Source organism: Protomyctophum parallelum (genome assembly GCF_964188405.1).
Source record: "Protomyctophum parallelum genome assembly, chromosome: 23".
NCBI classification, from domain to species: Eukaryota; Metazoa; Chordata; class Actinopteri; order Myctophiformes; family Myctophidae; genus Protomyctophum; species Protomyctophum parallelum.
In genome coordinates this window covers 24,152,005-24,165,524 of record NC_139715.1, presented here as the reverse complement: position 1 = coordinate 24,165,524, position 13,520 = coordinate 24,152,005, and the positions used below count along the sequence as shown (strand labels likewise).

The 13,520-nt window shown below is 44.1% G+C and overlaps 1 protein-coding gene across 1 annotated transcript in view; it reads left to right on the top strand.

Moving 5' to 3' along the window:
• Nucleotides 1-11,527, top strand: part of LOC310854415 (E3 ubiquitin-protein ligase Midline-1-like) — a 65,322-nt gene extending 53,795 nt beyond the window's left edge. The window contains exons 5-11 of the mRNA XM_083759051.1: nt 1,443-1,591; nt 3,006-3,133; nt 6,579-6,722; nt 9,054-9,215; nt 9,917-10,124; nt 10,882-11,241; nt 11,479-11,527. Coding sequence (XP_083615177.1) covers nt 1,443-1,591; nt 3,006-3,133; nt 6,579-6,722; nt 9,054-9,215; nt 9,917-10,124; nt 10,882-11,230 — 1,140 coding nt within the window. The 3' untranslated portion in view covers nt 11,231-11,241; nt 11,479-11,527. The remainder of the gene's footprint in view (nt 1-1,442; nt 1,592-3,005; nt 3,134-6,578; nt 6,723-9,053; nt 9,216-9,916; nt 10,125-10,881; nt 11,242-11,478) is intronic.
• The last annotated feature ends 1,993 nt before the right edge of the window (nt 11,528-13,520 follow it).

The window sequence follows — 13,520 nt, the reverse complement described above, 5'->3', positions numbered from 1 at the left end:
ATTTTTCTTCCCCCCTTTCCCCCAGAAGGAGAGATTTTCCTGTTTTATATGTGTTTGATTTGCTAGCTGATACCATACAGTACGCCGCAGCGGAGACTGCGCCGAGAGATTGTACTTTTCAGCATTATTTTTTATTTAATACTGCAATGGAGAAATACTAGTATTCAAAATTATTGGCATCAAAATTTCAACTAACAAAATGCATGTTATCATGTCTAAAATGTATAAATGGTCTTTACATTTCTTTTCTTTTGTTTTTGCGTTTCATGTAATTGTCCTTTTGTTTATTGAATTTTCTACTTGGAAAATAATAATAATACCGGTAACAATGTAAGAAAAGAAAATGAGCAGATCTGTCTCTGACTACGATAATGATCTTGAAAGTTATTGTGGGAGGAGTTGTCAGTGCCGATGTTTCTTGGCTTCTTTCTAAAGGGTGCAACCATTTCCTTCCCTCCCTCCTTGCTTCCTTCCTGCTTGACAAAAAACTTTTAAGTTTACTGATTAGAGCCTCTAGTCTCTCTCTCTCTCTCTCTATATATATATATATATATATATATATATATATATATATATATATATTAGTGAGGATCACAACACTGACTGGGCAGATTTCATATAGGATTTCAATTGAGATTATATAGACCTTGATTATTTTTTTATGGGCAAAACTGCTGATGAATGGTCTGTTTGACCTCAATCCTGCTGCCGACCTCAATCCGTCTGCTTCAATCTTCGTAGATAAGATGAGAGAGGGAGAGAGAAGAGTGAAAAACACAGGATTCTTCCACCACAGAGTCATACTTGTCTCCCCAGACAAATCATTAATATTAATGGTGTAGATTTTTCGTTTTAATCTGGTTGTTTCCATCAATCGGTTGATGGATATATTTTCATTTTCCATCCATCTGTCTGATTCTAATTTGTGCTTACTCCCCCTTCATTTGTGTGAGGAAGACTGGTCCTCTTTTTATAATGTTACTATCAGAAGTTAACCTCTCGGCCCGGGCAACTATGACCTACGTGTCACACCCCATCTCTCGAGTTAACCTCTTTTCACATAAAGGGTAGCATCGCATATCATTTCCACGGCCAAATACATAGACCAGTATCAATATTTGTGGACCCTTCCTTGGCTTGAAAAGGTTTGAGAACCACTCACTGCCCTTGGGTATAAAACAGGCTAGACCACTTTAACCCTGGGAATAGTTTTGTCCGGGGGCTGTTACACTGGCAAGCCCCCCCCAAATATATGTGACCTGTCTGTCTGTCTGTCTGTCTGTCTGTCTGTCTGTCTGTCTGTCTGTCTGTCTGTCTGTCTGTCTGTCTGTCTGTCTGTCTGTCTGTCTGTCTGTCTGTCTGTCTGTCTGTCTGTCTGTCTGTCTGTCTGTCTGTCTGTCTGTCGCCAATAATAACACTCTCTCCTGCCTTGCGGGCTCCAGGCACAGAGGCTGAGGAAACTGGCCCAGCAGATCTCCAATTGTAAGCAGTGCATCGAGCGCTCCTCTGCCCTCATCACACAGGCAGACCAGACACTCAAGGAGACAGACCATGCACGCTTCTTGCAGACAGCCAAGACCATCACCGAGAGGTCAGAGAGTGTACGCACACATGCACGTATTGCAAGTAAAAAATAAAAATAAATGTCATGGTATATTTGTACTTTACACCAGTGGTTCCCAAAGTGGGGTCCGGGGACCTCCAGGGGTCCTTGATCCCTAGCTAAACGATAGATAGGAACCAAAGTTAATGGACCCTTATGGGTCTGTAACTCAGGGTCCATTTGGTTATATTTGTAGTACACTCTCAGAGTTAAATCAATATTGATTTTACAATATAAATTGTGGATCCCTGGCATATCTTTTCAAATGGGGGTCCGCGGGCTAATTAGTGTCAATTTGGGGGTCCTTGACATGAAAAGGTTTGGGAACCGCTGCTTTACACCACTGCTCACTCACATGCATGCACACACCAACACACACACAGACATAGTCAAACTACCTTCCTTTCACTCACAGCACAAATGGAGAACTACTGTACTGTAGCAAGCGGAGGAGGGATTCAATTTGGTTTTGGTCTAAACATGCTCCCGGTAACGTTTAAGCTTTCATCACACCGTGGTGTGATGAAAGCTTAAACGTGGGATGGGGGAAAGGATTTAAATTCAAACAGACGGTTGTGAAAAATGTCCAGCCAGTGGACACAGACAGAGCCCAACGACATTAAGCCTGTGATCCTTCGATTCGGACATAATGGAGGGCACCAACCCCTGTCAGATGAATCAGATTGTGATTGGAAAGCTGCTTGGCTGGAGCTGAAAACTCGGCGGCCTGTGCCGTCGTTGATTTTGTTCCGATTTAGCTCTCCTCTGGGCAAATCGAGCACTCACCGGGCAGCAAGTCAATATTATCGCTCTGGGCTGGGGTGTGTGTGTGTGTGGGGGGGGGCAAAGACGCTAAGCCCTGTTTTCTAGCCCTCATATAGTGAGCAATAAATAATGCTAATATGCATATTTTTAAACTGATTACAGTCTCACCTGTCATTCAATCGCACCCTGCAGATGGTATAAGTATTGACATACTTGGCCACTCCCATATCTCAATGGGAAGAGTGCTGACTATACTATTTAGTCCCCCAAATTCACCCCTAGACACTCACTTATCTGTCTAACAATATGCTAAATGTAACCACCAAAGCATCTGCAGTGTCATTTTAGCTATTACATAATATACGGATTTCAGAAAACTCCTTGGATTTAGTACAGTGGTTTAGAATTGTGGTTCTCCGAAATAGCACATATTGCTAGTGTTTGGATTCTTTAACTCAAATGGGGGGAGGGGTTCCTGGCACGAAGCATTTTCAGATGGTATGGGGGTCCACAGCCACGTACATGATCATTTTGGCATCCTTGGCATGAAAAGGTTTGAGAACCACTGACGTAGGAGACATTTGTAGGTCTTAATGGGTTAATCAGTGGTGTTTCACTGCTCATGTCGTCTCTATAGGGTGTCCATGGCCACGGCGTCGACCCAGGTGTTGATCCCCGAGATCAACCTGACGGACACCTTCGACACCTTCGCCCTGGACTTCACCAGAGAGAAGAAGTTGCTCGAAAGCCTGGACTACCTCACAGGTACTGCACACACACACACACACACACACACACACACACACACACACACACACACACACACACTCAGTTCAGATGGGTCTGTTTTTTGTTTGGTTTTTACATTTTGAAAACTTAATTTTACTTTTGGTACTAATATATATTTGATGCCAATACTTTTGTGCTTTCACTCACAAAACATACATTTTTAATATCGAACTTGTAGTACTTATTTCTACATTGTGCCATTAACACTTTTACTTAAAGGCGCAGTGAAATAAAATGTGTTTTTCCACACTTTTAGACCACATCCGTGGTCATCATAGTCTGGTAGCCAGCCCATAGAGCCCCATTGTGAACCCGGACTAGGGGTGGGTCCCGAAACTCGGGACCAAGTATGTACCGAACCGAACGTGCCTGGGTACCGGGTACCCATTACAATAATTCAATTTCGGTTCTCTCTATCGGTTCTCACAGACACGCGGTCACACGCTATTTATTTATTTTCTACCCTTTTAATAGAAGCGCAGGGAACAGAGCTGATCTACAAGCCTACACCGCGTTCACGCGTTGCATCAGCGACGCGTTGTGGGCTTGTGGCTTGCAGAGGCGGGTCTCATTTATTTAAAACGATAAGCATTGAAGCAACAACTGTTGCAGCCTTCATGAAAGCAGTGACGCACAAATAATTAGGCTTAATAAAACTGCCTGACGCAGGCATTACCTCTCAAAAAAAATAATATATAGCCTATAATCAAAGCTTCTCTTCCGATTGAAACTCAGATGTGAAAACACCAAAAAAAGCACCAGTCCTGGAGCTCCAGGCGCGCTAATTTGCGCCGCGGTCTACGCCGCTCTCAGACCCTTCCGACGAGGCTCTTTCTTGGGGTAGAAAAGTGTGGATGACCGCGGCTCAAATTAGCGCGCCTGGAGCCCAGGAGGTCAGGGGCCTTTTCCCCTGTCCCATGCGTGATTCGCCGCGGATTTTTCGCCGCGGATTTTTCGCCGCGGATTTTTCGCCCCACTTGGGCCATCCCATTATGTGTTCTTTGTTCTCCTTGCATATTCTAAAATGCAACCACACTTTAGATTTATTTTGTGGCGGCATGAGTGCAGGCTGCTGTGTGTGTGTGTGTGTGTGTGTGTGTGTGTGTGTGTGTGTGTGTGTGTGTGTGTGTGTGTTGACTTCCTTGTTGTTACCACCACGAGTGAGGGGGAGAGGGGAGCCGTTCTCACCTATCGGCTGGAGATGCCCCCCCCCATTAGCGATGCTAATTTGTGTGTGTGTGTGTGTGTGTGTGTGTGTGTGTGTGTGTGTGTGTGTTGCTCTCAGATCTCAGACATGCTTTTATTTGTCATTGTCAGTAGTTAGTAGTAAGAGAAGTAGCCTACAACACTATTGCCCTGGGTAAATACTTTTAATTTTAATTTTAATTTAAAATAATCACTATATTATCCACAAATGGCTCAATAAAGGAGAGGATGTTACACTATTCATTGTACATTATATATATACTCAAATTGACATTGAGCTTTTTTGTTAAATAAACATTTGACCTCTTATTTAAGTTATTTTATACCATTTTGGAACCGAAATAGGGAACCGTTAAGAACCGGAATCGATAAGCAGAACCGGAATCGGTACCGGTCTCGAAAAAATCCTAACGATACCCATCCCTAACCCGGACATGTTGAGTACACCAGGGTTTTATGTTAGAAATGTTTAGTATGGGTCCCCAGCATGTAGAAACTGCCGGATGCTAACTTGCATATGTTGGGCAATTTTCATAATTGGCATAATATGTGACCATACCAATTACAACCTATAGAAGGCAAAATATTCAAAATGTCATCATGCTTTATGTAGCATGTGAAGTGTCAAACTAGGGGGTTTTCATGATGCTGAATCCATTCCAGGCATTAGTTTTGCAAAAAGAAAACACTCATATGGGGCTAAAAATGGCCGGAGATAGCTGGAGAGTGGAGACAAGAACAAGGCTTCACGGGGAGCGGATAGGAAGGAGAGCTTGTGAAAATGTCTGGCTCTTGTTTATTCATCCTCTGTGATGCGAGAGTACTCGGCCGAAGGCCCTGTTCCCTAACTGAATCACGGTGAGTCATGCCACGTACGTTGTGCAGCCACTCATGAAAACGGGCTCCGAGAGAAACATGGAGAGGGCGAAAGAGAGGGGTGGAGATGGAAAGTGCCTTGGAGTGGCTTTACATCTTATTTCCATTTATTCGCTTTCTATGAGCTATTGAGCGGATTTAGGTGTTGGATTTAGGAGGTTGCACAGCATGAAGTGGCATTTTGGCTTTTTTTCTGACATGATGAGATACTGCTTCTTAGTAATGCAGTTAAAATGCCAAGGACTGTACGCCCCGAAACCTTCAACTGTAAGACAGCGGGAGCAGAGCTTTAGCATCAGGTCACATTAACATAGCGACGCAGCAAAACAAGCCCGTGTAGGATTGTATTTCTTTGTCGAAAGAAATTGCGATGAGGTCGTGTTCCCATGAGTCTCTCTTTATATACATATTGCATTATTTTCCCCCTCCCTGCCGCTTCCGACGCTTAAAGGGATTAGTTCATGCCCAATATGACTTTTTTTCTATCGATTACTCACCCCATGGAGAATTGAATTCATGCATATTTTCTGGTTTTTGTCGCATTCCTAAGCCACTAATATAATGGCCAGCAGTGGTTCCCTATGGAGACACAGAGTCACAGAGTCTCCTTTGTCTCTCAAAAAAATAATTTATTTGGTTTAGACTGTTATTGGGACAGCTGCCTTTTTGCTGCTGTTTCTCTAATCGTATATGAAGTTCATATACTCAATTCACATGCTGCACCATGAACCATACATTATGCTGAAGTAAAACCATGTACTCAAACAAAGCAGCTGGCATTTCTTTGAGGTATTTCCATCATATTCTACCAAAATCTGTAGCGCCTTTGTGGTCACTCATACGTTTCCCCCGCTGGGGGCTGAGCGTAGGCGACAAAGACACTTGAGCTGTCGCTCAAGTGTTAACCTGTCTTTGTTGCCTATACACTTAATCCCTTGTGCACAGTTGACATCAAATGCAGTCCCGTGATGACAGATTCAAGATTTGAATGAAGTGGTTTGGACTTTTGAAACCTGGAGCTGGTCACGGTCGGTGCACACTATTTGGCACATCAGCGATCCATTAGTACTAGTGTGGTTCTCAAATGTTTTCTTTGCAAGGACCCCCATATCTCTAAGAGTAATGTACAAATGGACGGGTAAGGGCCAAATGGACCCATTTGGTTGAATTGGTCCATTTGTATACACTCTCAGAGTTACAGACCTGTTATGGTCATTCGGGGACTCTTTATGCGTTTCTGGTCATTATTATTGTCCACAAATGTTGTATGTCCACACGGCAAAAATGACATTTTGACAAAAAATGATGATCCCTGTTTTTCCGGCGTCCTCCTCCTCAGCTCCGAGCGCTCCGGCCATCAGGGAGGAGCTGTGCACGGCTTCCTACGACACCATCACCGTCCACTGGACGTCCGACGACGAGTTCTCCGTGGTCTCCTATGAGCTCCAGTACGCCATCTTTACTGGACAGGCTAATGTTATCAGTAAGTTGCGCACGCACGCACACATACACACACACACACACACACACACACACACACAATTCACACGTGTGTGCCACACTCTCACTGTGTGCCACAGAGTGGTATGGCCTGCACCGAAAATGGCACCTGATGTCCCTCCTACCTCTGTCATCCTTCCGTCTCCCTTCGTTCTTCCCACCCCTCCTCAGGTTGGATTCCGTAGTACTTGTGTGCAGCTGCGGCGGCTTTGTTATAGAGTCGATTTAGCTTGTTGTTCAGATGTCAGATGCTAGTTTTGATGCTCACTCGGCTTCCTATAGTTACTTTGCAGCACTTTGTTGTTTTATTGGCACTCCATTTGCTGTGTTGTTTGTTCACTATAGCGCTCTCACCAACACACATTTGGATAAGGGTGTCTGTCTTAAACTCTATACTTTGTTGACTGGCGTCTCCCATGGCTCTTTGCTTGGGTACGCTCCTTTTCTCTCTCGACACCAGCTATCATCTACAAGCTCACAACCTGTCGTGAGTTTGTAGATCTGCTGTTTTCGACTCCATAACAGAGACGCTAGAGTTAATGTACAGTTAGATTGCTAATCCTGAAGGGTTTCTTTATATGTAATTACAAGAAAATAACATATAATGTCGAGATATCAAGTCGGAAAACCAAGATCTCTCACCCTTTTTGACCACATGAAGTCTATGGTCGAAGTCATATTGTGAGCTTGTAAATCAGCTATTTTTGGTAAATGTTCCCCAGTCCCCACAGAATATAGATGCTGGGTTCAAGTGGTTAATTCAGTAGAAATGGGCTGTGTGTGTCTATGACTTGTGGTGGTCATTATATGGGCCAACGTGACATTGTTAGCGAGAGCACAATGTGCTGTTTCTTGCACATATGCTCCCCATCGTTTCTTGGTTGAGTTGTGTACTTTCACCATCGTGGGTGGGTAGTTGTAAGGCCCTTGACTTCCACTAAAGCGCTGGGAATGATGATGGTGGCTGAGTGCAAAGAACACAGGTGCACGCACGCACGCACACACTCATAGACACACATGCATTTTGCATTATGGCCTAGCTCAATGGGAAACAGTGGAGCGCTAAGGATGCCACGTGCCACAGCAGTTATTTGTGCCAAACACATGCACGCACACACATACACACACACACACACACACACACACACACACACACACACACACACACACACACACTCTCTCTCTCTCTTGGCAGTGAGAGAGCCCAACGGAGCTATACAGCCAACGAGGTGTGAATGACTTCCTCTAGTGCTTTTCCACGCCCACACACCCGCATCGCGGTGAAGCCTCCTCCTCGTATACTGTTGCCACAGGCTCAGGCATAACCCCCTCGGTTCACATGCTGTCCTCACTAACGACGCCAACACTCTCTGGACCAAATTACGTGTATAGAAAAGCCCCATTTTGTGCCAGTTCAGTTTTTTTTATTCTCCCCCTCACGCCAGGAAAATGGATTGAAAAACGTCAACTCTGAAGAAAAAGACATTTTCAGCACTTTCCTCTCAGCACAGAGCGACCCAACTCTGCCCCCCCCCCCCCCCCCCCCACACACACACACACTCCCAGCCCCCTTAGACTTTCATTTTGAAATGCTTACTCATCTTTTGGGAACAGTGGGTTGAAGTATATTTTTAGGTGACGTTACACCCGTGGGCCAGCTTGAGCTGCTTTGCACATGGTCTTGGTCTCTGTCAGGTGGAAACCTCATTTGTCCAAAACGCTTACTTTTCAGGATTCAAATTCAACTGTGAACATGTTTCAGTCAGTGGTGCTCAAACATTTTCATGTCAAGGACCCCCAAAAATATATGTACTGTATATCCCCCATCTATCCCCCCATCTAAAAATATGTTGTTCTAAAATATGTTGTTTTAAAAACATTCGCTCTGAAAGAATATAAGCATGAATATTTTCACGATTTTTCAAAAACAGCAGATCTACAAGCTCGTAATAGCGCGGCACTCTGTGCCATACTATGAGCTTGTAGATCTGCTATTTTTCAATAGCTAAAGCATAACATGATGCTTAAGAGAGCCTCACATGTGTGAATTCCACACGTTACAAACAAGTGACTGGTATGATCAACTTGGGCCTTCATTTACGAAAAATCAAACAAACAAAAAACACAAGAAGTAAATACATGAGGTTTCTGCCCGACAGCAACGCCATGGAATTGAGTGTATGTGCTATTGGATTCTAATTATTTCTCCCCCTCTCTCTCTCTCTCTCTCTCCCCCTCTCTCTCTCTCCTCATCTTTATTCCTTTCTGTCACGCCCCTTGCTCGCTCCATCTTGTCTCTCTTCCCACCATGCAGGTCTGTGTAACTCGTTGGACAGTTGGATGATCGTGCCCAACATCAAGCAGAACCACTACACGGTGCACGGCCTGCAGAGCGGCACCAAGTACATCTTCGTGGTGAAGGCCATCAACCAGGCGGGGAGCAGGAGCAGCGAACCGGGAACTCTGAAGACCAACAGTAAGCAGCTCTCTGCAGCAGAGCCTTGCCCCATTTTGCCAGAGAAGTGAAGGAACCAGGTCTATGAAAACAAGCCCAAAAGAAGCGACTATAGGTTACGGCTATTTGAAAAATAGACCATCAACAATGTAGAAAATAACACTTTTGTGTGTTTTGTGATCTCGTCAATTTCCTTTCAATGACAAAAGTGCCAATTACTCGGTGCCATTTTTTTTTATGGAGGACTGGGACCCAATTATGTTTAAAAAAACCTCCTCCTAGACATTGTTTGGTAATGTGAAAAAAATATCGTTGTGTTTTAAGCTCTTATTTCTCAAAACATGTATTCAATGTTATTTATTTTCGAAAGAGGCCACCTAAAAGAATATGTTGCATCTGAATACGTCAAAGGCTATATGCACAAAAATGTGTTTGAATGAACAATATTCTGATTGACTGATTAAAACCGGGAAAGTCGTGTGTCATTTTAGATTTTTGCATTGGCCATTCAAAGTAGCTCACGGCGCGTCAGCGATTGTACATCTGCTATTTTTTTTTTTAAATTTAATATCTTGAAAGTGTGAGAACTACTGGTTCAGAAGGCATTTTGCAGAATCGGCCTCAGGTCTTAATGGATTAAAACAAAAACTGTCTTGGCCAGTGCAAAATCAAACATTGCCTTCCTTCCTTCCTTCCTTCTCCGATCCCCACCCCGCCACCAGGCCAACCGTTCAAGCTCGACCCCAAGTCGGCCCACAGGAAGCTGAAGGTCTCCCACGACAACCTGACGGTGGAGCGGGACGAGACCACGTCCAAGAAGGGCCACGGTCAGGACCGCTTCACCAGCCAGAGCAGCTACGGCGTGGTGGGCAACGTCTACATAGACAGTGGACGCCACTACTGGGAGGCTCTGATCGGTGGGAGCACATGGTGAGTTGTTCCGTTCACCTATAGCTGTTTGATCCAGTGGATTCTCAACCTTGTCAGGCCCCCCCCAAATTAATCATAATTTGAACTGGGGACCCCCCCCAAATTAATCATAATTTGAACTGGGGACCCCCCCCCCCCAATTAATCATATTTGAACTTGGGACTCCCCACGCAGTTGAGGCCTTGCATTTAGTTTGACTCAGATTAGTTTGACTAGATAAATATTGTCAATATAGCTGATCTACAAGCTTGTACTGTACCACTGCTATTTTTGAACATTTCAGAACATGAATTATGAAAAAAAGTGTGGTCATGATTCCGTGTGTGTGTGTGTGTGTGTGTGTGTGTGTGTGTGTGTGTGTGTGTGTGTGTGTGTGTGTGTGTGTGTGTGTGTGTGTGTGTGTGTGTGTGTGTGTGTGTGTGTGTGTGTGTGTGTGTGTGTGTGTGTGTGCGTGCAAAGTGATATTTCCTATACTGTGACTAATCGTCAATTTAGTAAGTGTATTCCACTGCAGTTAGCCCTTATAAATTCTCATAGCCATAATGTTGCTTTTAAAGGGATATTTCACTTTAAAAAAACTTTTGGTCATTTCATCGTCTATCAGGCTTATGTGAACACCCCAGACAGTTTTTAAGTTGCCTGAATTCAGTATTTAGATATTTGATATTAATTGTAACTACAACCTCAATTTCCACCATGTTAGATTCATCGATATCTTTTTTTATATATATATATATCTATTATATCTCTTCATCAGGTACGCCGTGGGCATCGCCTACAAATCGGCGCCCAAGCACGAGTGGATCGGCAAGAACTCGGCCTCCTGGGTGCTGTGCCGCTGCAACAACTCGTGGGTGGTGCGCCACAACAGCAAGGAGCTGGCCATCGAGCCGTCGCCGCACCTGCGGCGCGTGGGCGTCCTGCTCGACTACGACGCCGGCTGCCTGACCTTCTACGACGCCGTGGGCTCGCAGCACCTGCACACGTTCCACGTGGCCTTCGTGCAGCCCGTGTGTCCCGTGTTCAACGTGTGGAACAAGTGTCTGACCGTGCTCACCGGCCTCCCCATCCCCGACCACCTGGAGGGCCTGGAACTCCAAAACTAAAGAGAACAAGTGTCTGACCGTGCTCACCGGCCTCCCCATCCCCGACCACCTGGAGGGCCTGGAACTCCAAAACTAAAGAGAACAAGTGTCTGACCGTGCTCACCGGCCTCCCCATCCCCGACCACCTGGAGGGCCTGGAACTCCAAAACTAAAGAGAACAAGTGTCTGACCGTGCTCACCGGCCTCCCCATCCCCGACCACCTGGAGGGCCTGGAACTCCAAAACTAAAGAGGAGAACGTTGGTATAGTCGGGAAGACGTAGCAGTATAGCCGGAAATGTTTATATTAAAGAAAAATGAAGCCTGGAACCGAGCCACCCAGGCCGCCTGGTGAATCATGACCGTAAAACATTAGATTTTGTATCAACAAAATATGTGAATGCTGTAAAAAAAAAGTTGATTTATTAAATATAGTATAGCCTATAATATAATTAAATATTCAAATATTTTTTGACACAGAATCAAATGTTTTATGGCCATGATTCTGCAGGAGCCTGGATGGCTTTGTCCCAGGCTTAACATAATGATTATATTTATATTCATTATTTTCTGAAAGATTTATGGGGAAAATGGGAATGGGGTTTCTACCCATGGCACCACAAAATGGCCGCCACTGCTATGCCCTATACACGGGGCCACAAGACTGATGAGAAGACATTTCCGGAGCGTGGACTCTGATACCATGTAGATTTTATTGCGCTTGTTTGGGAAAAGGAAAGACGAAGTACTGTGTCAATACTCGAAGCACCATGGTATGTATATACCGTTGAGGTGGACAAAGTGGCCAACGGTTTGGAAGAGGCCTCGAGGAAGGAAACAAAGCCACAAGTCCACATTGTACTGTTTCGAACCACTTTGTCAGATTTAGCACTTTGGACACCCTAGGCTAATGGACGCACCGGTTGACAGACACGCATGCCTACAGACGTACACATACATGCATGCATGCACACACGTATTGTTGTACACACACGTGCGTGCTCGCTCGCACACACACACACACACACACACACACACCGTCTTTACACCCATCGCAATCCCAGTTGTAAAAGTCAGAACAAATTGATAAGACGTATATTTTATACATTTCTAGCATTTAACCTCAACCACACCACACCCTCAAATAGAACCAAAGTAGCCATTACCTTATGTTCAAATCCTTTTTATGTTCAGATCAATTCTTTGCATACAGTACTTCTAAAAGAAAGTAATTCAATAATTAAACATTAATGTTAGAGTCCCCCCCCCCCCTTTTAAACATTTAAGTGTTTCCTTGTGTTTGGAAATTGTTCCTGCATTATTTATGATATTGTTGGAAGCTCCGGGGAGACCCACTTAAGCTTAGTGCAATTAACATGAACTAATATAACGTATTGTTTTTTTGTTTGTTTGAATGATTGTGTCATTGTGTTATCATGTTTTGACAGCCATGTCCTCCCGTGTTCTTTGTTATGCAGTGTGTTACAGTAGTGCTTCTCAATCCGTTTTATGTCAACGGCCCCCAAATTAATAATGTATTTGGCTGTGGACCGTCGGACCCCCACATCTGAAATGACATGATAATACTCAACATTTTTCACATTTGTTCCAATATCTTTTGAAAATGGTTGATCTACAAGCCCTGCTAAATTGATTTAGCTTATATCAACAAATTTTGCTGGGGATCCCCTGGAACCTCCTCAAGGACCCCTGGGGGTCCCCGGACCCTGCTTTGAGAACCACTGTGCTACATTTGTATGGTACCATGAACACACACACACACACACACACACACACACACACACACACACACACACACACACACACACACAAACCTATTTATTTTTTCACTTTTGTTTTAGGTTGACTTTTAGTTGTTTTAGTCAGGCATGTTTGTGTAATATAATGTCTCCGCTCCTGAACCCATGTGTTCATTCACAAGGATATAATATCCTATATAATATTGTTTTTGAAAGTGGCCTGCAGTATCTTAACGTTTAAAGGTATATTCAGTGATTTCACTCAAAAAACCTTAGGTTTCGTTTTTGGCTGTGGGACCCAGCCTTTCGTCCAATCAGGATAGAGAGTCAAAAACGAAACCTAAGGTTTTTTGACCCCCAGGGGTTAACTGGGGACAGGGAGGAACTCCTTATATGGCCAGCACACTCTATAGTAGGGAGGATTATCACAACAAAACAAAAAATAAGTGATATTTGAATTAAGTGAAATCACTGAATATACCTTTAATTTTCAGAAAACCGTGATCAGTTCTTACTCGGTACAAATGTTCCTCTCCGTACAACTCAATGGAA